The sequence below is a fragment of the Balaenoptera physalus genome (assembly GCF_965194825.1).
Source record: "Balaenoptera physalus genome assembly, chromosome: 3".
NCBI classification, from domain to species: domain Eukaryota; kingdom Metazoa; phylum Chordata; class Mammalia; order Artiodactyla; family Balaenopteridae; genus Balaenoptera; species Balaenoptera physalus.
The window spans coordinates 65,549,545-65,575,940 of NC_138890.1; the positions used below are offsets into that span (position 1 = coordinate 65,549,545).

At 37.4% G+C, this 26,396-nt stretch overlaps 2 protein-coding genes across 12 annotated transcripts in view; one reads left to right on the forward strand and one right to left on the reverse strand.

Moving 5' to 3' along the window:
* Positions 1 to 11,317, reverse strand: part of UBE2B (ubiquitin conjugating enzyme E2 B) — a 13,957-nt gene extending 2,640 nt beyond the window's left edge. The window contains exons 1-5 of one of the 2 annotated variants that reach the window (XM_082454822.1): positions 11,152 to 11,317; positions 8,989 to 9,069; positions 7,431 to 7,456; positions 3,641 to 3,730; positions 230 to 318 (exon numbers count right to left, since the gene is read on the reverse strand). In XM_082454822.1, the coding sequence (XP_082310948.1) occupies positions 230 to 318; positions 3,641 to 3,730; positions 7,431 to 7,456; positions 8,989 to 9,069; positions 11,152 to 11,195 (330 nt within the window). In that variant the 5' untranslated portion in view covers positions 11,196 to 11,317. The remainder of the gene's footprint in view (positions 1 to 229; positions 319 to 3,640; positions 3,731 to 7,430; positions 7,457 to 8,988; positions 9,070 to 11,151) is intronic. The other variant, XM_082454823.1, reaches the window with a different exon arrangement.
* A 17-nt stretch (positions 11,318 to 11,334) lies between these two features.
* Positions 11,335 to 26,396, forward strand: part of CDKL3 (cyclin dependent kinase like 3) — a 114,959-nt gene continuing 99,897 nt past the window's right edge. Inside the window, exons 1-3 of one of the 10 annotated variants that reach the window (XM_082454748.1) lie at positions 11,335 to 11,787; positions 15,077 to 15,259; positions 18,598 to 18,792. In XM_082454748.1, the coding sequence (XP_082310874.1) occupies positions 15,095 to 15,259; positions 18,598 to 18,792 (360 nt within the window). In that variant the 5' untranslated portion in view covers positions 11,335 to 11,787; positions 15,077 to 15,094. Of the gene's footprint in view, positions 11,788 to 14,456; positions 14,980 to 15,076; positions 15,260 to 18,597; positions 18,793 to 18,821; positions 25,248 to 26,396 lie in introns of those variants that run through there. The other 9 variants (XM_082454749.1, XM_082454741.1, XM_082454743.1 and 6 more) reach the window with 9 other exon arrangements.

A 26,396-nucleotide genomic window follows, 5' to 3' on the forward strand; every position in this document is an offset into this window, starting at 1 on the left:
TTATACTTAAATTTGATCAGAATGATTGTGTATTTGATCCAATGTGGTCACGAATGAAAAAGCAGATTGGTTGTATAAAAATCATGAGGGTTTTGTCCAAGCTCTGCCACTGGTTACCTTAGTGTTGGGAAGGTTAGTTTGCTCACTTGGCCTTTAAATTGATCCTAAAAGAGCCAATTATATCCCACAGAATCTTGAAAAGTTAAGATGCATCCTAACACATGCTTACCTGAATTGATGTTAAGATAGAAGATACATCGTATGTTGGACTCCATCTATTCTGAAGGATATCTAAACATATGCTACCATCAGCATACACTGCAAAGACAACACTAAAATTGGTTACATATTAACTTTGTCATTTCTAACAATTAAAGAGAAATTTTTACCACAAACCAAATGCTTGGTTCAGTCAGAAATCTTGAACATTAGTCAATAACTAAAACTTTTTGTCTCACAGGAAAATCAGTCTCAAACTAAGGACTCTTTATGCGCCTTTTGATCAGGAGGCTGAGTGAGAGTTAAATTTTTTCATCACATACTGTATAGCAAATCTGTTTAAATTCCACATTTCCAAATATTCCTAAATAAAGTTCTTGGGGGGATAAAAAAGCTAATTTTTTGACATAGCAATTCCACTCTAAAAGTAATAATCATGGACATGCAAAGTTTTATTTACAGGATGTTCACTATAATACTCTTTATAGAAGTGACAAACTGGAAACTACCTTTGGTCCACAGTGAGGGGACTGGCTAAATAATGGTACGTTATTAACGGTACATACCAATACTGCCGCCAGAAATGATATACATCTACCATATGTTAATTAATGTAGAATGACACCCCCAATATATTACATTAATAAGTTTCCAATTACTTATTTAGGATAATTCCATTTTTTATAAAGAATTATTTATAAATATTTTCATTTGAAGTATATGCAATCACAAAAACATTTGTAAGACTAAATGCCAAAATGTAGATATCTGTAAATAGTAGGATTATGAAGGGTATTATTTTCTTTACCTTTCCTGTACTTTATGATTTGTTTTTCCAATAAGTATGCATTCCTTTCATAATAAAAATAAAAATCAAGTGATTACCGTTTTAAAAGTCTAACATTTGAGAGGCTTTTCCCCCCTCCTGAACTGATTATGTGAGAATACAAACAATGAACATAAATTTTTATCCAGAACTTGCCAGATTATTTATCTCTACAATAAATTTCCAGAAGCAGAATTGCTGTGTTGACAAAGGATAAATGCATTTAAATGTTATAGATACTGCCAAATTGTGGAATGCTTCACAGAACAAGCCAGACCACTCTGCATCAAACAGGAATAAGTGAGGCCTTTTTGGGGAGGGGAGGCAAATTACACTTAAGTACCTTCATTCCTCAGGGCTCTATCCTCGGTCCTCTTCCTTCTTACCCTTTACACACCCTCTGGGCAATTTTATTCATGGCCTCAATTATTACTATCTATGTGCTAGGTACTTCCAATTGTTAGCGTTAGACCGGATTTAACTCTCAGCTTTAAAGCAGCATAGTCAGCCGCTTACTGTGTATCCCATAGGAACATCAAACTTAGCAAGTCCAAAGCAAAAATCATCACCTCTGTAAGACCCATAAAACTGTAAAATGATTTTAAAGTTTTGAACTAGTAACTATTTTTGAGAAGTAATCCAAAAGTAAACTAGAAACCGAACATCCATCAACTGATGAATGAACAAAATGTAGTCTATCCATACAATGGATTATCATTCAGCAATAAAAGGAAATGAAGTACAAGTATGTGTTACAACACAGATGAACCTGAAAACTATGTCAGCTGAAAGAAATCAATCACAAAGGACCACATATATTATGATTCCATTTATATGAAATGTCCGGAATAAGCAAACCTGTAGAGTGAAAATAAATCAGTGGTTGCCTATGGCTGGGAGGCAGGGGGGGATGGGGATGGGGAGTGACTGCTAATAGGCATGGGATTTTTGGGGGAGGGTGATAAAAATGTTCTAAAATTGATAATGGTGATGGTTGCACAACTCAGTGAAGATACTAAAAACCACTGAATTGTACAACTTAAATGGGTGAGTAGCACAGTATGTCAATCTTTTAATAAAGATGTTTTAAAAAAAGCAAACTAGGAAGTTAACTAAATAAGGTACTGATAGTGGAAATAAGGGAAACCATGTTATTAATATGAAGGGATAAAAGAAAAATCAAATACACTGTTTCCTTATAAATTTGTTAAGGCTGAAAATCTTAAACCTATACACATGTACTCCTTGCACATTCCACAGTCTTTTCTACCTTGATTTACAGAGCTCCCTTACTACAGTTTGGGTTGATTCACTAACAAGTCTAAGCTAGTAAAGCTACAGTAGAATAAATGATAATAAGTGACTTGAAAATTTCCTCAGAATAGAAACAGTAAAATTAAAGCTGCCTTGCCTCTGGGTGGGGGAAGACCTTGAAAGAAAAAGCGACTTCACAGCAATAAAGCACAAAGGCTAAATCTATGATCTAATCTATTATTGGGAAGTCACCTTGATTCCAGACACACAAACACACCTCTCCTATGAGTAGGGAGACCCCTATCTGCCTGCAGTTATCTCACGTAGTCTGTAGTTCTAGACTAGACGCACAATCAAGAGGACCTCTGAAAATGTTCCTCCTGAAAGTAAGTTAACTGATGGGGAAAACCACATTTAAATGTGCAAAGGATATAAAAGGGAAAAAGAACTTAAATATTCTGGAAAATAAGTCTTTCATACAGTAAGTTATAATCCAGGAATACAAATTTATTAGAAGTAAAGAGCAATAAGTCAGGAAGAGCAAATTTAATTACAAAAGAGTCACTTAGCAATCATTTATGGAAAATAGTAATAAACTGCTAAAAGTAAAAATAGGAACAAGGGAGGAAAACTGTATTTAAAAAAAACCCTTAAAAACGTACAAATCTTTGACCTAGTAATCCTACTTCTAAAAACTTATTCATGGGTATTTGAGATTTATTGTCAAGAAAAATGTGCTGTTTAAAACTGTAAACAATTAAAAATCACCAACTGGACAATGATTAAATAAATAATGGTAAACTCATAAAACAGAACATTTTGCAGCCATTAAGAATGATACAGGGAATTCCCTGGTGGTCCAGTGGTTAGGACTCCACGCTCTCCCTGCCGGGGGCCCGGGTTCGATCCCTCGTCGGGGAACTAAGACCCCACAAGCCGCGTGGCGCGGCCAAAGGAGGAGAAAAAAAAAGATACAAAAGAATATTTAATAAGTGAAAATGTTCATGTTATATATAAATTACTTAACTTTACATACAACATGATCTTAATTTTGTACATTTATTTGCAAGCTAAATTTTAAGCTATAAATTCTTTTTAGTATCTTTCACATTTTGATAAATAAATAGATATTACTTTAAAATCAGAAGTTATTAAAACAAAACTTTACCTCAAATCTGGAACCTTGATAAGATTCCAGACTACAAAAGTATGGTTAATATTGACATAGAAGCAACATCTAGAAGTGGGCCCTAATAACGAGAAGTATGGGCAAGACCTAAAAGGATGAAACAACTCTTTTTTCCTCCTATCATTTGCAAAGGCTAATAAATTGCTACTTACCATTTGGATGAAACATTTTGGATAAAAACCTAACAGTTGGCGGTTTATTTGGATATTCTTCAGAAAATTCTATTACTAGTTTAAAAGTACCTAGATAGAAAACAAACCAAAATAATTACAGTAAAGACAAGCATAACTTTTCTCTCTCTTCATCAATGAACTCCCAAGCCCATGCTGGCTTTTGCATGACCACACAAAAATTAATGTCAATTTTGGTTTAGCGCATAAAACATACTAAATATACTATTTATGTACTGATAACATACAGCATTGGCAAGCACTTGGGGGGTACAAGCACTTACATGTGCTACTGGTGGGAACATTAACTGTCATATTGTTGGAAAGCAATTTTGCCCTAGCTACCAAAATTTTAAATGCACATTTGAGGAACTACAAATAATTTATTGTAACTTAGAAGGGGGTGCCAAATGATTTTGAGATGGGCTCACCACCACATGACAAAGGACTCAGATTGGAGGCATGGCCACTAATGTGAAAAGTCTGCTCTGTCCCTATCACTTAAGTATGCCACGAATCAGTTAAGCATTAGTGTAACTGCCTACTGTTGGTTATAGACCAATACAGTACATTTTGGTCAGTCTAAATCATTATCTTATGGTCAAAAGAAACAGGCGTTTAAAAAAAATTATGCATTTATAATAAAGTCAATCTGTTCAGAGTATACAAAGAAGAGCTCTTAAATTCCAAATCTATTTAGCAGAAACAACCACCGTTAATATTTTCGTGTTTGTCTTTCTAGCCTCCTTTTGCATTTATTCACTATCCAGAGTCCTTTTATTTTGAGGAAATCTACCTGAAGGTTGGATAGGTACTCCAACCACAACACCTTGGGCATAGTAAGTTGAGGCTTATTCCTAATGAAGTCAATAAAAGTTTAAAACCATTCCAGATGTCTCTACAAGCTTCTTTCCTTATTTCATCAATGCAGTTTAAAAAAACAAAACAAAAACCCTTTCTCACCCTAAATTCTAAACTCATGACTCCAGTATCAGAGGCATGTATTTAGTAAAATATTTAATATTTTATTTTCATTACTCATATATTCAGTATGTAACCTCTACCTCTTTACATTTTTTGTTTGGAAATTTGGCATTAGGGAGGCCAAAGATACAAACAAAATCAAAGATGATATTTAATTCACATTTTGATATATTAATAGAGTCTATAAAATGTACAGTTCATTAGCAAAGATAGCCTTATACCTAGTTATATAGTTTTACAGTTTTAATTTTAATTTTAAAAATGTACAACATAAACACTTCAGACAAACACAGATATGAAACAGCTTTTTTTTAACCTTTTTAAATTCACATTATGGGGTCTCAGGACCCCTTTATACTCTTACTCCCAACCACGCCAAGCTTCCAAAGTGAAGTCACTGAATATGAAGTTGAGAACAGCATACCATTTTACAGTATTTCTACCAAAAATTGAAAATAATTTAAAAATATGGGCTCTTTAATAACCAACTTGCAAAAATTCCCCCAAATTTTTAAACAATCTAGTCTCACAATCGGTATAAGCTGCCTCCAGCACATCACAGGCTATAACTATCTATATTTATTGTATTAGAAACTATAACTCAAGGAAAACTTAACATATTTATTAACAACTGTAAACTCATTACACATTAACCTAAGTAACATTTAATGAAAATAACTATATTTCCCCCAACCAAGTTAGTGAGAAGTGTAGCATTGTTTTACATATTTGCAAATCTCTTAAATGATTAGCTTAATAGAAGACAGCTGCATTCTCTTAGCTGCTTCTGCATTCAATCATTGCAACATGCTGTTTTGGTTGAGGTACATGAAGAAAATCAGGCCTCACACAAATATGTAAATGAAAAAGGAAAGACTATTTTCATAGCCTTTTCAGATAATTTAGATATTCTTTGATATTACACCAAAGAAATGGTACATTTTTAAAGGTTAGCTGCAATGTAGAATCTGAAACCACAAAAACTTTCTTCATCAGTTATATTAACAACTGTTGCATATATCTTTTATCCGTCCATAATTTTCTAATACATTGGCCATTTGGAAAATATTGGTTCACTGAGTTATCCAAATCTTCTAAATGTTGCCGTATTTCATTATATATATACTCCATCAAAAAAAAAAAATCACAACAGGTAATACCACCTACTGATCTCATGAGAGAAGTCTTAAAAGTATTGGGAAGCCGTCATTTTATCAGCAGCTACAAATACTGTCAGTCACTTTGCTTGACCTAACAGCTCATTTTGGTAACTTTTAAGAATACGTCAACCAAATACAAACTCGAATCTAAATAACCGGAGTTTGTCAGTCATTCCTTCAAGTAAAAAATGTTCCATGAAAAAAGCAGTAATTGAAGTTGCAGCTCAAACAACTGCAGAACTGCTTTCCCTCTAGATGACCATCATAGTTTGGTATGTAAGAGAAGTGTTTCATGCATACTTCCAACTTCATCACGCAGAATATTAAAAAGATGCATACTCAACGGTCAGAATTTAGTAATATTAATAAATTCCCACTTTTTCATCAAGACATTTTAAACTGAAACTGGCATCTTTTAAAATGCAAAAAATACAATGACTCCCAGCAGTTTGGTGCCACTATCTTGATATATGCCAAGGTGCTAAACTGCTTAGGGCCAGTTTTAACCACTAACACTTTTGTACCATCAGAGCTAATGTTAATACAATGAAAAAGGCGAATGTCTCACTACTGGTCTGAAGACAGTTTTGATCCCATGGAACCCCTGAAAGAGTCACAGGGAACTTAAGGAGTTTATGGACCACCCTTAAGAATCCTCTGGTATAAAGTAAAAAGCTGAACTCCTTGAGTACCTCCCTTCAACTCCTTACCCCCCATCTAGAGGTAACCACTGGTAACAGTATGGTATATAACCCCCTTTAACCACACACACTTGCATGTATGTATTTAGTAAAAATGTGGTATTACAACATACATTCTGCAAGTTTTCTGTCTCCTCAGATATACGTCCAGATCTACCTTATTCTTTAATAGGTACATAATATTCTAGAGTCTAGATATATCATAATTTGCTTAACCATTTCTCCTATTGAACATTCAGGTTATCTCCTTAAAAATACTTCTGCAATCATTATTTGTACAAATATCCTTGATGGGTTAATTCTGAAGCCATTGTGATAACTAAGACAAACCTGTTTAACAATTTTTAAAAATCCATGCTATAATTAGGGAAACTAAGTATCTGGTCAAACTCAATTTGAGAAGTTCAACTATAAATACATATTAGAAGGAGTTTTCCATTCTTCTGGCTCTTGGTGAAAATACTGAATTTAAGACGCAAAAGATCCTGCAGAATGGTAACTATTTACGGGTGTCAAATGCTAGCTGTTATGTGAAGCTACTGGCAGCTGTGTATGATTAAGAACAATTTCAGCTCAGCACCTGATCAATATACATAAAGTTAAAAAAGCATGATTACCCTTCTGATGTTTACCTCAAGGACACTTTTAGCATGCTACAAGGCCATTTAAACTATTCTCAACATAGACCCCACCATCTAATCTAGGCTTAGAGTTCTACAGCCAATATCAAAGTAACAGAGGGAACTAGTAATGAAGGTGATCAAGCTGACTTGAGAAGAAAGTCCTTTGTAAACTATAAATTCTCAGTAGCATTATTTAGTTACAATTTGACCTATTAACAATAGAAACTAGTTAACTAGATAGGTTGGTGTTACAATTCCCTACTTAAAAGAAGCCTCTTAATAGAAAACATTGAGAATGACTTACCATCTTCAAAGGGTGTCCCTTCTGGTCTGAAAACAAGAAGATTTCTGATTAAAAGAAGTTTTTCATTCTGCTTTTTCCTGATTTTCACAAGTGGAAAGAATAAACTCAGAGAAAGAGGGGCTCATTCTGGTAATTTGTGGAGTATTTAAGTTATTGTTAATTTAGTATCACCTCAGCCCTGGATTTTTATTGATATAGACATAAAAGGTAACTTTAATTTTCAAAGTTTTCCTTTTAGGGTGGTTTTGCAAAAAACAAAACAAAAAAAACTTGTCATAATTTTAGCACAAAAAGAATTCAGTTCATAAATACCAACCCTTTTGTAAGTATCTGTATTCTTAAGAGGAAAAGTCTTACTTTCAATGTATATCAGTAAGATGGAAATCAATACCCTTTCGTTTAAGATAATTATGACACCATGGACTTCCCTGGTGACACAGTGGTTAAGAATCCGCCTGCCAATGCAGGGAACAAGGGTTCGAGCCCTGGTCCAGGAAGATCCCAACATGCCGCAGAGCAACTAAGCCCGTGCGCCACAACTACTGAAGCCTGCGCACCTAGAGCATGTGCTCTGCAACAAGAGAAGCCTCCGCAATGAGAAGCCTGCGCACTACAAAGACGAGTAGCCCTCGCTCGCTGCAACTAGAGAAAGCCCATGCGCAGCAATGCAACCAAAAATAAATAAATAAATTTATATTAAAAAAAGATAATTATGACACCAAAGTGTCCTGCTCTTCAAAAGAGCAATAGCTCTTGTTCAAATCGACTAGATTTATCTGATGTCACCAAGAAAGCCAGTTTCTTTTGCCCAAATCTTTTCCTTGCTACCACATTCCAATTTCATCTTTCCTAAGCAGCAACATGAAGTTTAATTACCACTTGCAAGGCACATTCAAGATCTCAAAGAAGCATTCTAACAGCCTGAATTAGAAGGGTGAACTACACTCAGTTTTCCACTAGTCTTTAACGAAGACTCTCATAACTGATTCAATAGCAATTCAGAATTCTGTTTACAAAAGTATTCCTTTAAAGTTTTAGTGCAAAACCCTAGTTTAAAAAGAGCGAAAGAAAATAAAATCCAGTTCTGGAAAACTAAAGAAAAACCATAAGGAAATTTTAAATTAAAAAGCATATATAAAATATTTACTATCTGTAAAAGGTAAGAATGCATCTCAAAAGGCTCCATTCAGTTATTTCACACTGAGGTGTGAAACATTTTTCATTTAAATCCTTACCATGGTGGAAGTTCTAGTATTTTTGGTTCCTAGCCTTTTTACAGTTCTAGTAGAATGCAAGCATAAGAATTTGCTTGGCACATTTTCCACAAAATAGTTTATCTTTCTCCTTTAGTCTCAAATGATATTTTTATCATGTAAAGCCCAAAGTGATCATAAAATCATAAATTTTATGTAACTGCCGAAACTCTTCTCAGAATTTTTTTTTTACCTTGCAGTTTTTGTAAGATCCCTGATCCCTCAGCTCCCTTTCCTAGTTGTTATACGTTCACTTTTCTTAAAAAAATCACCACACCTACCATTTGTCATTTCTTTCAACTCACCCAAATATAACTGCATTCCACTGCATGATGTTGTTTTCAGATGGTGCGCCACTGACACCCACAGGTGGGTCCTCTTGCAATCTAGAAATCCAGAGTAGAAATTTTAAAAGTTGAACATTAAGGCCACTAAGAACGCCAAACAGAACACCTATGGACTGTACACCATCTACTTTGAGAAACAAAGTAAATCAATTTCCTTGTTCTTGTGCTGAGCTGGAATAAACCATGACTTAAAAGCGCTTTGGAGTCATCCCTCTTCAAATATCACCAAGGTTAAGATATCTGTTCAAGAACTGCCTTCAACAGTAACAACAAAGTAAAAAGCTCAAGTGAAAAAACGATTTTACTGTTGTCAACATGCAAAGACTTCGTGAGTCCTAACCACAGCTACTTGTGCAACATGGCCACCAAATATTCCTCCCCCCAAAACAAAAACAAAAAAAACCCCACCTCAGTGTAAACACTAAATGACTGAAAACACACGTATATCCAATTTAATTAGGAAACTAGTTTTAGGCAGTAGAGTTACTTTATCCCATTTGCTTCAATTAGCAATAGGTTTTAAAGTAATCAAAGCTTTGGTAAGGTTTTCCCCTCAGTCCCTATTTTAAAAGCTCTGCACCAACACTAAATCTACCTCTCAGATCATGCAACTCAATACAAAGTTACCTTCCAAAATTTGTCATAATCAAATTCTTGCAACCAAAGTCCCCTGTAAAACTACCAAAGATGCCAAGTATACAACTCAGAATTAAGCAGAGAACTGCAGTGAGAAACCAGGGTAACAATGGCCACGAACTGGGAAGTTCTAATATTTGAATTTCACTCATGGGAGCTAATCTGAAATCTACTGGTTTCAAGCTGTAGAAAGCGAGTTCTGCACCAAAAAGAACATCTCCTTTTAAAGACTGTCATGTCAGTAAAAAAAAAAAAGTTACATTATATATATATATAGACTGCCATGTGGTATGATACTTGATATTAGTCACCCCCCAAAATGGCTCTTTTTAGTCAACCTCAAGCAGAATAGGCCACAACGAACAGAAGCGTTAGAGGATATGCTGCTTGAAGCCCGCCCACCAAAGATAAATGCTAAGTTACGAATACACTCAATGATAAACTGGCCAAAGCCCCAAACAATGGCTTCCAAGTGCCTCATTTAAGGGTTTATAATGAAGTTGAGAGATTACTTCCTGAGCGGCCATTCTAAGTTCTTACACTAGGTATTTTGCCTCAAGCAGGGCGGGTCTCCCTAGAAAAACACTTAAAAATGCGCAGAGGAGCGTAATACTAAGTTTTCTCGGTCATTTTTCTCCCCGTACCTCCAAGCATTCAATCAACGGGAAACAACTGAAAAAAAGTCACTTCCTCCTCACTAACCCCAACACCTCCTAACAAAACCCTACTTTACAAAAGGAGGCCCAAGGAGTATCAGGTTAGCGCCAGTCTCCAAGGCGGCATTTCCCCAGGCTTTGGAGGCTATAGATAGGGCTTTATACACCAGGCCACAGAGCTGAGTTCCAGAAAGCACTAGCAGCTGGGGTTGCCAGCCCAAGTCCCAGCCCTCTAAGCCAGTTCTCAAGGTCCTTTCAGGAGGGCGGGGGGAGAGTCGGGTTTCGGAGGATGGGTTAACCTCCGGCCCTAGCGCATCAGACCCCACCCTCACTGCAGAAAGAATGGGGAGGGAGGGAGGGCGAGAGGGTTTGGCCCCAACCCTGGCCCTCGAAGGAGACCGCAAGGCCATCGAACAAAGCTAACTGGTGCAGCTAGCGGGGGGAAAGGCTTCTGCAAGGGCTTGCTTTCAGGGCAGAGAGAGGAGGTACCGCAAGGTGCAGGGGCGGGGGATGAGGTTTGAACACCAGGGCGAGACATCGGGCAACTGGGACAAGTGGGCAGCAGGGAATCCTAGGACAGCCCATGGCCATCTTTTTACTTTTTGAGGGGGAGGGGGTGGCGAGGGGGTATCGAAATTTCTTACGTCGAACGAATGAACAGGCAAGGACACGAGAGTGCTAACGGGGGCTAGGACTGCGCTTCCGTCCGTCCCGCTGGGCCCACAGCGGCCCTCTTAGGGTCATGAGAGGAAGGTGTCCCGGATCCCCGCCCTGCAGCCCCGTAGCTTTGGGGAGGAGCCGTCATCCAGGCGAAGATGAAGGCCCTTACCGCTTGAAATCCCGCATAAGTCTCCTCCGGGCCGGGGTCGACATGCTCCCCAGCTGCCCCGCGGTCAGCCTGAAAAAAAAGAGTCCCGCGCAGCCCCCCCACCCCCCAGCGCGGCGGCCGAATCACTGTGGATCACTGCCTCCGCCGAGGTTGCACAAACAACCCTGCAATGACGTCTCCCTCCGCCGCCTCCAGATCCCTCCGCCCTCCGCCAGTACCATGGAGTGAGGGGTGGGGAGAAGGGGACGGGACGTAGGAGAGCTCGTTATTGGAGCCCTTTAGCAGGGACCCTATCCATTTTGGCTTCCTCAACTAATCGGCCAATTATTGTTCTCTGTGCTCAGGCTGGAGATTGTGATCAAGAAACACCGAAACCGAAACACCAACCCGTTTCCCCCTCTTTTACTAGTTTAGGCTCAACCGGGTGGGGAGAGAGGGACGCATCCGGGGCCAGAGATATCAGGGAAAGAAGGTGGGATGACGTAAGATCACGTGACTGCCGGCGGCGTTGTCAACAATCCACGCCTAAGGGGGAGGGGACGAAGTATCTAGAACCACGTGTCCCTATGACGCGATTAGAACGGATCACGTGAGAGCGTCGCCTGGATCCGAGTTTCCTCCAGGTCTTTGAACCGGGTAAATTTACGGGGCTGAGGACGGCTATACACCTTTATTAGTTTTCCGTCCAGTTTGTCCAATGAACGGCAACTGATGAGGTGGTGTCGGAAGCAGTAGTTTGTTTTGCTTCTTAAATCTTTAAAATAGAGCCAAAAATAACTTGGACTTAAAATGCCCCCTAGTTGACTCAATGGCTTATCAAGTCTGGTATGTGGGGAACAGGGAAGGGACCTCCGTTTTCCCCAGCTCAATGCTGAGGCCCATACTAAGTAAAATCCCCTGAAATGCTTCCTTAGGGCCACCAAAAATCCTGCATGTGCATTCCAGTGGGTTTCCAGGGTTGGAAATTCTGGGCAGAGATAAAAGAACGGTGTATAGATTATCTAATATTTGTTTACAATCCCCATAGAATTACGGAATTGTTTTTCCTTTATGGGTCTGCTCTTATTTGAGGTTTTGTGAGTCCGTGGATTTGGCTACAATAGGGCACCGTTGTATTTGTCAAGAAATGTGGGGGTGATCGCAAGAGAGTATATCAATAGGTGGTTGGTTGTCAGAGAAACCTAATACTATGATTCAGATCTGGGGCAGAGAGCATGCAAACGTCGGTGGGGGTTATGTATCTAGCCTGAGTAACTTATTTCAGGTTTTCTACACTAGCAAGTAAATGACCTGAAATGTCCCCCTCTAGGGGGGCTCGGGGATGTTGACCATTGGGATTCTGACATTACTTCTAGTCATTAAGTTCTTTTCCTCTATTGCCGCCAATTTCTGTTCTTCAGGGCTTTGTTGGTCTGAACTCTGAGCTCTTTTAACCCATTCGGCCAATTCCTCAGCCCAAGGTGTTATAGGAAGATAGAATGAGGAATTCAGCGTTGCCCATACTTTCATGGAACCAGAAAGGGTTAACGTTCTCTACTTTGTTGGTACCTCCCTTTCTTCAATCCCTGAATTCTTTCTCTTGTTTTTAGTAACTGCCTTGGTAATCAAGTTAGCCAGGCCTAACTCTTGACAGACACGCATTCACAAATGTAGTTCTCTAATAAGGTGAATATTCTTACTTTTGCCTTCCTGCCACAGCAATCCTTATCCTCCCTATAACTAAGGATGAGGACACACTGGTAGGGTTACCTACAGTGCAATGCCAAAGAGAAACTTTTTTTTTTTTTTAAATCCGTTATGTCATTTGTCTAGCAATTTATTATAATTGTTCTGGAAATCTACAGATTATGGTTTTTCAAAATGAAGTAACGCTTCTGAGAAAATCAAGTGAGGAGATTTCATTTAAGTCCTAGAGCTTTACTGTATAAGAAAGAATCATAGGCTGTCCTGGTTACCAGGCCTGCCATAATCTATTTGTAGAAAGAATAGTTTTAAAGCTATAATTTTATACTGTAGAGACTGTAGCTTTAGATTGTGAGCTCACTGAGAGCAGGAACTCTGATTCATGCTTTGTCCCTTGTCACTATTAAGCCAACAACAAATATTTAATAAATGTGCTTTACAGCAAGTCTGGGTCCGCTGTAAGATTTATTATGATATTCTTATTCATAGATAGAAAGTATTTTCTAACATGGTTGAATAACTTTTCAAAAGGAAAGACAATTCTAAATATTTTGGTGGTGATAAGCAAAAAACCATGACCACTTCTCCTTCCTCCCCCACACCTCTCTCAGTATAAACCTTAGCAGCATAGAAAACACTTAGGAAGGTTTTAAAATACCAGTTCCTTTACCCTAACTCATTTAAATCAGGATCTCTGGGGATGGGACCTTTTAAAAAGCTCTGTAGGTGTGATTTTAACGTGCATGTTGGGGTGAGACCAACTGGATTAGCATTTATCGGACAATAATAGTGCTTTCTCTTATTTCCGAGCAGCACAGTGAGATTCGGCCTCTTACACTTTTTTTTACAGAAAAAAGAAATGAAAGCCCTAACAAAGACAGCACTCCTTGGGCGCTTCCAGTGATATTCAGTTTATTCATTGGAGGCTGGCACTCCAGCAGAACCTCATGTCTAGTTCTTAAGCAATTAGATTAAGGCTTCTTTTTGGGGGGTAGTGGAGCCCTCTGAATTATTTGCTTTTCAAGAGGGACTTTTAGAGTTTTGACACGTAGGAAGGGAGTTTTTTAAAAGGATTACTATGAGTTCGAAAAAAAGTTGTAAGCATATAAGAGGTGTTCAAGAAATGTTCTTGATTTATGAATCGTTTTATCCCTGTTTTAAGGATGAATGTCAACAGTTGAGGTCGAAATCAGATCTATGGAATATTAACGTTAAATAGGTAACTTAGAAAACTATAATTACACAAGACTTCCTTGGAAGTCTCGTTTTACAAGAAATCTCTGCCTGGTGACACCAGGCATCCTTTTAGGATCCGGCACAAGTGGCAAGTGTTCACGAGCCTGGGGGCATCTAAGACGCAGGTCGGATAAACTTCCACGCCGGTTCCCCTTCCCTAGAGGATCTGCAGTCACTCAAGCTGCCGTCAAAATGCGACCCGCCCCCATCGCCGCTCAAAACCAACCTTGTGTAGTGGCCCCAGTTTGATCGACAGCAGCTCGTATTTCCCACTTCCACCTTCAAGGAGGCTTTCAGTTAGCGCCCCACCGGAACTCTTTTCTGCTTGTTCTCTCTTTTTCCTTCCGGGTCGGGCCTGGACGGTGTTCCGGTCTTGCGCCCTAGGCCCCGAGCGAGAGGCCCGGTGCACTGTTGCCATGGCAGTAGGCCGTCGGGAGCTGACGGGATAGGTAGGGTCGGTGTCCTGGTTCCCGGCTGAGACTGCGCGGAGCCGGGCCGGCGAGACTGCAGAATGGGCTGAGGCGGCGGCGGCTGTCCGGACGAGGTCGACTGAGGGGCGAAGGGCGCGGCACTGGTCCAGGACCCTAAGACGCCTGGTTTGAGGAGCGGGTGGGACCGAGGTTTTCTTGGGCCCCAGGGCCTGACCTGTTGGCGACTGCAGCTTTGCGGGAACCTCATATTTGACGCGGGCATGACTGGACGTGTGGGGACCCCACTCATGATGAATAGGTGACATGTAGTGAGCGAATCTTCACTCTTGGTGGGAATGATCTTGACAGCAGGAAGCTCCCCAAGTTCTGGTGGGGGCCAGAGCCCCACAAGGACCCCTTACTGCCGAACTGGCAGAGTTCCCGAAGACAAACAGAATCTGTGAAAAGATTCCTACTTTTCCTGTTTTCGTATTTTTAAGTATGGGTTTATTGTGGAAATGCATTATCCGCCTTGAATAAATAAAGGTATAAATGTTTAACCTTCTTCCTCCCCCCCCCCCTTTCTTTTTATAAAGAAGAAGCTGGGCTTGAAAATGGAGATGTATGAAACCCTTGGAAAAGTGGGAGAGGGAAGTTATGGAACAGTCATGAAGTGTAAACATAAGGATACTGGGCAGATAGTGGCCATTAAGGTATTTTATGAGAAACCAGAAAAGTCTGTCAACAAAATTGCAACGAGAGAAATAAAGTTGCTAAAGGTTTGCTTCTTTTGCCTTAATTGCACTCTGTAAGTCAAAAGGGAAGTTGTTATGGAATAAAAAATTATATAATGAATATTTCAGTTAACATATGTATTTGGACATATAATAGAAAAACAAGTGTGTTAGCTTACCTTACTGTGTACATTTTGTAATTTTACAGTGATACTAGATATATGTTCTTATGTATAATGTAACAAAAGCTATGCCAAATATTGTGAAGTAATTATTCAGAAATATCCAGGTATAATACTTAGTAAAAATGTCTGCTTTGTGCAGGGTTTTGTGCCAGATGCTGTGACTATAATGACGTAAAAGACAGTACCTGCTCTTCCGGACTTTTATTAATTAGAAAGACAAGAGGGTATATAAAAATAATACTGAATATTAAGTGGCTGATAATAAAAGCCAAGTGATTAACACAAAGTCCTGTTGGGTAGGGAAGGTTTCTTGGAGGAAATGGATCATGAATTTGGCCTTAAAGGGTATGTAGAATTTAGGAAAGAGGGAGAGACTATTGTATTCCAGGTTAGGGGAACAGCATAAACTCAGAGAGGCTGAAGGCAGGACAAAGAGCAGAGCAGAAAGGACAAAGAGCATTTGCCTGTAGAATTTCTTATATGGAAATAGAAGGAGGTGAGATTAGAGAATTAAGCTGGAGGTAGGTTTTAAAGTCTTGTCTTTTAGGCTAAGGAATCAAAACTTGATTTTGTGAGAGGTGCGAGGTTTTGAATTCAGAGTAAAGAAACTGTAAATATTAATCTAGCATTATTTTTTAGAGTAGATTGGAGGACTGAGAAAGTAAAAATAGGGAGATCTGTTGTGTTTTTAATTCAGGAATCCTGTTAAATGTGAGGGTCCTTGCTAGAATGCAGCAATTTGAATGGAAAGTAGAGTTAGAACATAATATATTACTAAAGAAGACATGAAAGTGTAGAAGGAAACAGAAGGGGAATCAAAGGTATCTTTGAGGTTCAGTGATTGCTACCATTGATGGAAATATGAAAGACCCAAAAGAGACATGGTTTGGGAACTAGTTCAGTTTTAGAAATGTTGAATTTGAGGTGACAGGAATACAGTGCAGTAAAGATGATAGGTAGGTGTTTAGAGGTGGAGAACAATAGCAGGAGAGATCAGGGGACAAGATAGAATTTCATGTAGGTATGATAGGTCCACTCAGTGGAAAGACCTCAGGAGTGTAAAGAAAGGAGCATTAAGATTCATTGGCAATTGGGTACAAAAGTAGTGATTTTAAAAATATTTAAATATACATATGTATTTTGTTTATTGGAATTTATCTAGATGCTTTAAGGTTCATTGCCTAGATGTTTTTACATGTGATGAAGAAAACAGATACTGTTCTTGTTCTTTTTTATCTGATACAAAAGTAATATTCTGTTCTTTCTTTGTAAGTCTATATTAGATATGATGGATCAATTTGCTTTCTAAATAGAAGAAATATATTAGGCATGTGTGGATTGTTGGAACTGCTCTATTTCTAGACAATGAAAAGGAAAGTTAAAGTCAGTAAAGATGTTATGATTTTGTGAGCGATACCTGTCCTTATCCTGATGACCTAAAACATAATAATACTGTAAGGCAACTGTTGTGCACCATAAGTGAAAATCTGACTAGAAGGAGACCTTTTCCCAGGCAATATCTTTTGCTCTTTCTTCACCTTTGTTGCATTTAAGCTAATTATTTTTTTCTTCTTAATTGTTTTGTAAAAATAACCAATATGTGGCAAGAACACAGAGATGAATTTGAAAATTTACTATTACAACTATTGTGCAAACTATTTTGAGATAGCTTAACTATTTTTTCTCATTGGTTTATTTCTTGTAGAATTTTTAGTTTGATCAGATCTAATTCCACGAGAGATTTCTTGGATTAGTTAACATTCTTAGTCTAAAAACACTGCCATAATGACTTAATTAGAACTAAATTTTTATCTGCTAGAATTTCATTAAATAAGTTACAGTTAGAGTAATTAGTGAGAATATCTGTAGAAAAGTTTTCTATTTATAAAGGAAAACAAAGGTAAACAACCTGAAAAAGGATAATGGAGTATTTCAAGTGGTTTTATGGTTTATCTGAGAAAGTCACTGATTCCTTACCCCTGGATGGATGTTCCTTAATGCTTATTAACTCGCATTCACCCTTATCTGCTTTTGCCTTTAAAATTAAGACTGGTCAAGAAACCAGTAATTCTCCTTAGTTGAAGGATTAATATTATAGTGTCTAAAGGCAGTCTTTTTTTTTTTTTGCTACTGCCAGCATGTTGTTGCTGCAGCACTCTGGCACCCCACCAACCAGGGAAATTGGATTGGGAGCAAAAACAGGAAAGAAATCTGGCATTATATTTTGGCATGTTTTTCTATTAGTCATGTTTTGAGGAATTTAGTCTACGTATTAGTACAGATAAGTAGAAAAATGGATGTTGTGCCATTGGAATAAAGGCAAACTTTTTCTCTTACAAGTATAGCTTTTTGATGAATCCAACATTAAAAATATACCCCTTAATTTTTAGCCAAATGAATAAATATTTTTGGTAATTTGAAAAAGTTAAATATTTGAGAATTGATTGTAATTAAGTCAGTGTGTTAAAAAATAGAATAAGCAGCATAAAATGATAAACCTCTTTTGTTTTCTAAGCTGATACATGCCATTTTTGACATTTTGAAATTATCTTGACAGTGAGTGCTTACCAGTCTAAAAATGTGTTTGGTTGCTTAATAGAATATTACAGACAATGAACAAAAATGTACCCACAAATAATTGTATATTTATGTAAAGTTCCTATGGATATAAATTGGTATTTCACATATATGAAAAGTTTCTAGATATTTTGATACCCTTTTGTTACAGTGTGGTGAATTTATAACGTCCACCTGGAACTTATATTTTACTCTTGAGAGTTCAGGACAAATCTCAGAGAGTAATTAACTTCTGTAAATTCAGATTACATGCTCAGTGGCACTGGAATCCATGCTCATTTGAAATCATAAGGACCTTTTAATCACAAACCAATTTAAAAGATAGGAAGATATTTCTTAGCAGAATACATTTTAGTACATTAACTCTGAATTATTTTAGTAGGCAACCAAATGTCAACTTGAAGTAAAGCAATACATCTCCCTGTGTTCTATAAATATTAATTATTAAATAGATTAACATTAAAAAAAAATGGAAATGTAAGCAAATCAGTTGAGAAATTTTTATTGAAATTAATGGAGGAAAAGAAGCAGAGAATATTTCTTCTTTTTAAAATTATATGGGTCTTATATGTACAAATTATGGTGCATGAAATACTAAAAATCCATTTCTCTTGTTAATAGCAATTCCGTCATGAAAACCTGGTCAATCTGATTGAAGTTTTTAGACAGAAAAAGAAAATTCATTTGGTGTTTGAATTTATTGACCACACAGTATTAGATGAGTTACAACATTATTGTCATGGACTAGAGAGTAAACGACTTAGAAAATACCTCTTCCAGATTCTTCGAGCAATTGAATATCTTCACAATAATAATGTAAGTGCTTCTGGGACGAAGTGAGATAGTGGCATTGACATATATACACTACCAAATGTAAAATAGATAGCTAGTGGGAAGCAGCCGCATAGCACAGGGAGATCAGCTCTGTGCTTTGTGACCACCTAGAGGGGTGGGATAGGGAGGGTGGGAGGGAGACGCAAGAGGGAGGGGATATGGGGATATATGTATACGTATAGCTGATTCACTTTGTTATACAGCAGAAACTAACACAACAACGTAAAGCTATTATACTCCAATAAAGATGTTAAAAAAAAATAATGTAAGTGCTTAAAAATAAGCCAAACTAGGATGAATATGAATTGTAAGTGCCCTTTAAACATTGTTCTGTTTTTATGAAAGTTGTTAAAATTATTTTTCTGGACAATATTAATTGACATCCTGAAAATAGAAGATCAGGGGAGTTACTACCTTATAATTCAGTTGCAGAACCAAAAAACGTATTGAACACACACTAATTATAACTATAGGGCAGACCAACTATGGGATGCTAAAGGAGGTATAGAGGAATCAACAGTCAACTGGGGCATCTTTTATTAACGAAAGTACATTAAAACATTGAAAGTCAAGCCAGCTCAGATGAAGGGAGGTTTGGAGGTAGGAACTGGAAACTAGGCCAGGGGAATGGCAAGAGAAGGTGGATGCCTTTAGGGAAAGAAAAGAGAGAAATAAAGTCGCTGAGGGGTGTAGAGCCTTGTCATTTAAGTCAAGAAAGGAAAGAGGATCAACTGTTTTGATTTTTAGTGCTGTCTTTTAGCATTGTTTAGTTAATGTTTATCTCAGCAGGATTTTATGGACATACTTTGTTCCCAACATGAGCTCTACTTTCTGTAAAGTTAGATGTATGTTTGTGAAATAACAGTACAAGCCTCAAAAGTAGTTTTATTAGTAAGTGATATAGGCATAACATCTATATGCCCTAGGCTTTTTCAGATACCTTAATTTCTAATTTTCTGTCTTGGTAATAGTGCATCTCATGTTGCAGCTTTGAAAAATGTGGTTATGATAGCAACTGGAAATTCAGATTGTAATTTCCTTGCCAACTGGATCCATGGGGGGACAGTATAATGTAATAGTTAAGAGCACACAGTCCTTGGAATCAGACTGTCCTGGATTTTCACCCACCAGCTTATGTATGGATAACCACACAACTTGTGGAGTTCACACTTGCACAATGAAAGGTGGTAGCCCCATTACTCTGTGGCCCCAGGAAAGTTATCTAACCTCTCTGAACTTCATTTTCCTCATCTGTAAAATGATACTATAGTACCTCACAGATCTTTTATAAAGATCAAATTAGGTAGTAGGTAGTGTTTAACACTAGGTGTGTTTTAAGTGCTCATTAAATAGTGCAGATAAGGAGTCAGGAATAGTTATATGTTATCTGTATCCCTATAGTGTCTTACCTGTAGTAGACTTTAAAAATATTTCTTGAATAATGGGAGACACCATTATGGGCTATACTGAGAGTAGAAAACTTCAAAGGGAGGAAAAACTAAAATAACAATTTTGAACTTATATGGGTGTTTAAATTCAAGCACATAGGGAAACAACCCAAGTGTCTATCAGCAGATGATTGGTTTAGGAACATGATATATATATATCTAAATAGATATATATCATATTATTAAGCCATAAAAAGGATGAGGTATTGCCATTTGCAGCAACATGGATGGACCTAGAGAATATCATACTAAGTTAAATAAGTCAGAGAAAGACAAATATATATCACTTATGTGTGGGATCTAAAAAGTAATACTAATGAATCTATATACAAAACAGAAACAGGCTCACAGACATAGAAAACATTCTGTGGTTACCAAAGGGGAAAGGGAGGGAGGGATAAATTGGGAGTATGGGATTGACAGATAAACTACTATACGTAAAATAGATAAACAACAAAGATTTACTGTATAGCACAGGGAACTATATTCAATAACTTGTAATAACCTATAATGGAAAATAGTATGGAAAAAAAAGTATGTAACTGCATCACTTTGCTGTACATCTGAAACTAACACAATATTGTAAGTCAACAGTAGTTCACTAAAACAAACAAAAATGCCTTAATGGAATCAAAATGGAAAAAAATATAAATGATCTTAAAACTAACAAAGAAAATGAATCAATAGTCAAAAAAATTCAAGGGGAATTCCCTGGTGGTCCAGTGGTTAGAACTCTCTGCTTTCACTGCCAAAGGCCAGGGTTCAATTCCTGGTCAGGGAACTAAGATGCCACAAGCTGCATGGTGCAGCGGAAAAAAAAAAAAAAAAAATTAAACAAAAATATTCAAGCACATGGAGCAGAGTTATTATAAATCATTGTAATATGGAGTTCTGTGTAGTTTTGGAGCATTTCACTACAAAATAAAGGAGAATTAAACTCACTGAATCCAAAGTCTGATAGTTCACACCATATACAAAAATTAAGTTGAAATGGATCAAAAACCTAAACATAAGAGCTAAAACTAGAAAACTCAGAAGAAAACATAGGTGTAAATCTGTGTGATCATGTATTAATGCATCAAAAGCAATCAAAGAAAAAGACAAATTGGACTTCATCAAAATTAAAAACTTTGTGCGTCAGAGGACACTATCAAGAAAGTAAAAAGACAGTTCACACAATGGGAGAAGATATTTGCAAATCATGTATCTGATAAGCAACTAGTATCCAGGATATATAAAATACAATTCAACATAAAAAGACAACCCAATTTAAAAATGGGCAAAGGACTCAATAGACATTTCTCCAAAGAAGATATAAAAATGGCTGATAGCACATGAAATGATGCTCAGTATCCTGCGTCATTATGCTAATGCATATCAAAACCACAATGAGATACCATATCACACCCAGTAGTCTAGCTGTAATTTAAAAAACAGACAAGAATGAATGTTGGCAAGGAAGTAGAGAAATTGGAACCCTCATACACTGCTGGTGGTAATGTAAAATGGTGCAGCTGCTATGGAAAACAGCTTGGCAGTTCCTCAAAAAGTTAAACATAGAATTACCATATGACCCAGCACATTTACTCCTAGGTATCTACCCAAGAGAACTGATAACATATGTTCACATAGAAACCTGCCCAGTAATGTTCATAACAGCATTATTCAAAGTAGCCAAAAAGTGGAAACAGCTCAAATGTATATTAGCTGACGAACGGATAAACAAAATGGGGTACAACCCTACAGTCGGATTTATTCAACCACAAAAAGGAATGAAGTACTGATACGTGCTACAAATTGAGTGAACCTTGAGAACATTATGTTGAGTGAAAAAAGTCAAAATGCAAAAGATGTAAGTATAAATTCCATTTAAATGAAAAGTCCAGAATAGGCAAGTTTATATTTGTATATCTTCTTTGAAGAAATGTCTCTTCAAGTCCTTTGCCCATATTTAAGTTGGGTTATTTGTCTTTCTATTGTCGAGTTGTGTTTTCTGTATTTTGGATACTAGATCCTTATCAGATACATGATTTGCAAATATTTTCTCCCATTCTGTGGATTGCCTTTTTGCCTTCTCGATAGTGGTTTTTTAAAAAATCATTTCTTTCTCTTTATTGATATCCTTTATTTGGTGAGATGTGTTCATACTTTTCTTTAGTTCTTTAGACATGGTTTCCTTTAACCTTGAACATATTTAAAATAGCCAATTATAGTCTTTGTCTAGTGGCTTCAATGTTTGGGCTTCTTCAGGGAAAGCTTCTTATTGACTGCTTTTTTTTTTTTCCTGTGCATGGCCATATTTGTTTCTTTGCACACCTATTTGGGGGGATTTTTTTTGGACATTTGTAATTTTTTGTTGAAAACTGGACATTTAAAATAATATGTGGTAACTCTGGAAGTCAGAATTTCCCATCTCTCAGGGTTTGTAGTTGTTGCTATTTGTTTAGTTACTTTGCTGAACTAATTCTGTGAAGTCTGAATTCTTTGTCATGTGTGACCACTAAAATCTCTGCTCAGTTAGTTTAGTGGTCAGCTAAGGTTTGGACAGAAATTTCCTTCAATTCTTGAAACCAATAAATCTCTCAGCCATATTTACTGAGGGCTCTTTCTCTGTGTTGGGCCATGTCTTCAATGTTCAGGCAGGCAGTTTACAACTCTGCCTTAGCCTTACCTTCCTGCTTGTGTAGAACCTTAAAGTCCGCCAGTCTTGAGAGCTTAGGGACAATCTCAGGTCTTTCCTGGGTGTGTGCACAGCTGTGCATGTACCCTTCATGATTCTCAGGAATATGTTGGAACTTTTCAAACCCTTTATGGACATCTCACTCCCAGCCTTTCTTTCTTTCTTTCTTTCCTCTTGTTTTACACGCATACTTTGTTTTAACTTAACATTATATCTTGGAGGTCATACCATGTCAGAATGCAGAGAATGTCTTCAATTCTTTTTTACAGAAGAATCATAATAGTAATCAACATTTTTGTGGCAGTTAGCACACATGAGGCACTATTTTAAATGTTTTCAGTGTTTTACATATATTAAGGCATACGTAATGGCATATTCTTCAAAACCACACTAGGAAATATATATTTATTTCACCCCCATTTATAGATGAGGAAGCCATGTTCATGAATCTTGCCCCACTCTCACAATATCAAGGGGTAAAGTAGGGATTTGAACCTGTTAGTCTCACCACAATTTGTGCTCTTAAACTTTGTACTATAATACCTTTCAACTGCAGCCTTTCTTTTTTTTTTTTAATTGAAGTATAGTAGATTTACAATGTTGTGGCAATCTCTGCTGTGCAGCAAAGTGATGCAGTTATACACATAGAGACATGCTTTTTTATATTCTTTTCCGTTATGGTTTATCACGCAGGATATTGAATATAGTTCCCTGTGCTATACATTAGGACCTTGTTGTTTATCCATTCTAAACAGCCTTTCTTTTTAATTAAGTATTTTGGTCAGCTTGTTGTTTGTCCTGTTATAGCTTCCTCAGGTGGCTATAATGTTATACAGTGGCTGCTAAGAAGGCTGATTGCTTGGGCCAGCCCTGAGTTAGGTCAGTAAAGACAAGACTTCTAGTGCGATTTTCCAGTGATCTGCCAGACATGTCAAATAATGACTATTACCTGGGAATGGGGCTTTGGAGGAGATACAACCCTATTCTACTCCCTCTGGTGGCTGCTAGACTGCTAGTTTTCACCATGATTTTGGGGGCTGTTGGTTTACAAAGCTACCAGGAGCTGTGGAGAGAGGAATAGAAATAGGACAAGCTAAGAATACTACTGCATCACATGGTTAGTTTATGTTTCAACTTTTTAAAGAAACTACCAAACTTTTTCCAAAGTGGTGGTACCATTTTACATCCCCATCAACAATGTATTCCAGTTTTTCTGCATCCTCCCGTTATTGTCTTTTGATCATAGCTATTCCAGTGGGTGTGAAGTGGTATCTTTTTTTTTTTTTTGAGTAGTAAAACTGTCTTTATTCACAGATGACATGATCATCTATGTAGGAAATTCTATGGAATCTACAACAAAGTTAAGAGAACTAACTTGTAAGTTTATCAAGGTTGTAGGATACAAGATCAATATACTGAAATTAATAGTATTTCTGTGTATTAGCAACAAACAATCAGAAATTGAAATTAAAAATACCATTATAACAGCATCAAAAATATAAAATACTTAGAGAAAATCTGACAAAAGATATATGAGACCTATACATTGAAAACTATTAAATATTGATGAGAGAAATTAAAGAAGATCTAAACACATAGAAAGAAATACTGTGTTTATAGAGGTCTCAGTGATTGTGGAAGACCAAGGAGGATGTTGTCAAAACACAGAATTTTAAAAGTTGGGATTCAGAGAGTGCTTGATTCTCAAGGATAGAGTTCTGCCATGTAGTCATGGTGTTAGTTGTTAAAACGAGTGAGAACATTAAGACATCAGCTGAGTGAATCTTTCTCCCCCATGTTTAGAGCACTGAGGAGGAGGGTGATGGATGTGTAGTAGGCAGAATGTGTGAAGTGGTATCTTAACGTGCTTTTCCATGTTTATTTTTGCTCATGTTATATCCTCAGATCTTGGTATAGTGTCTGGCATATAGTAGTCGCTCAGTAAAAGTTGTAGAAGTAAAAAAGGACTAATATAGTTTTATAGATGTCTCCTTTAAGGTGACTCATTACCCTAAATTAATTATTTGGCCATTTAGGAGGAAGAGTGAGGCAGAACAAGAGCCAACCCCAAAGACTTATAGCAGCAAGTTGTATAAAAAAGGAAAGATCCCAGATTTCTGTCACCAAGATATTTTCACTTGTGTCATGATACTTTTCTGGTGATGAGAATATGCTTAATACATTTGATAAAGGTTTTAAATGCCTTCTTTGTTTTAGGCATTGTACTGGGCCCTGGAGATACAGCCTGAACAAAACAGACATACATCTTGCCCTCATGGAACTTACAGTCTGATGGGAGTGACAAAAAAGTAAATAGGCAGTTAATAATAAAGCATGACAAATGCTGTGAAGGGGGAAGTGCAGAATAATGTGAGAACATATAGAAGGAACATCTAATAGAAACATCTCAGCTGAGACCTGAGGAAATAGTTGGCCAAGCAAAGTGTTCTAGGCGGTTAGAACAGCATCAGCAAATGCAAAAAGTGATGACACAAACCTGGAAAATTGGGAAGCTAATATTCAATAGGCTAGCAAAGGGACATTGAGAATGTGAGCAGAGACCAAATCCTATAAGGCCTTACCAGCCATTTTACGTAGCTTCAAATTTGTCCTGTGGGGTAGGGAATCCTTGAAGGAGTGACATAATCATACATGTGACTTTAAAATAGTACTGTGATTTCACTGTGGGCAATGGATTGGAGGGGGTTAGAGTGAATTCAGGGAGACCATTTGGTAAGCTAGTAATTTTGATGAGAGAACTGAGGGAACTTGAACTAGGGAGAGAAGTAGACAGGTTGAGAGAGTATGGAACCTGAGGGAGAAAAGTGCCTTGATTTCTGGCTTGAGCCATGGGATCAATGTTGGTTCCATTTACTGAGCTAAAGGACTGTTGAGAACAAATGAGTTTGGGAGAAAAGATGATGCGTTTAGTTTTGGATTTGCTGAGTTTGTGGGGATGTGTGGTTCAGCCCTGTGGGACTTCTTGTGGACTTCCATTCCTTGTGGAAACCAGGAAAGATAGAAATAGAAATACGGAAGTCATCAGTTTATGGATAGTTACTAAGGCTGTAATAGTAGGTGAGATTGAGATGGAACAGCCAATAGATGGGAAGAAGCCCAAAAGGATATGGTGTTCCCATAACCAAGTGAAGAAAGTGCTAAAAAAAAAAAAAGTAGTTGAGATTGTGCAGGAAACAAGATGTAAGAGAAGAGAAGCCTAAGACCAGAACCCTACATTTACGGACAGATAGAGAAAAAGGAACTGCCATAGGAGGCGACTGGGGAATTTTAGGTCCCAGAAGTCAGGAGTGGAGGAGTGGTTGATATCTTTTACACTAAGATACCAAGTAAGATATGTATTGAGGGGTGTGTGTTGGATGTAGCAACGAGGCTGTAGATGACTTTGGCTAGGGCAGTTTGAATGTGGGAGCAGAAGACAGGTTGCATTACCTTGAGGA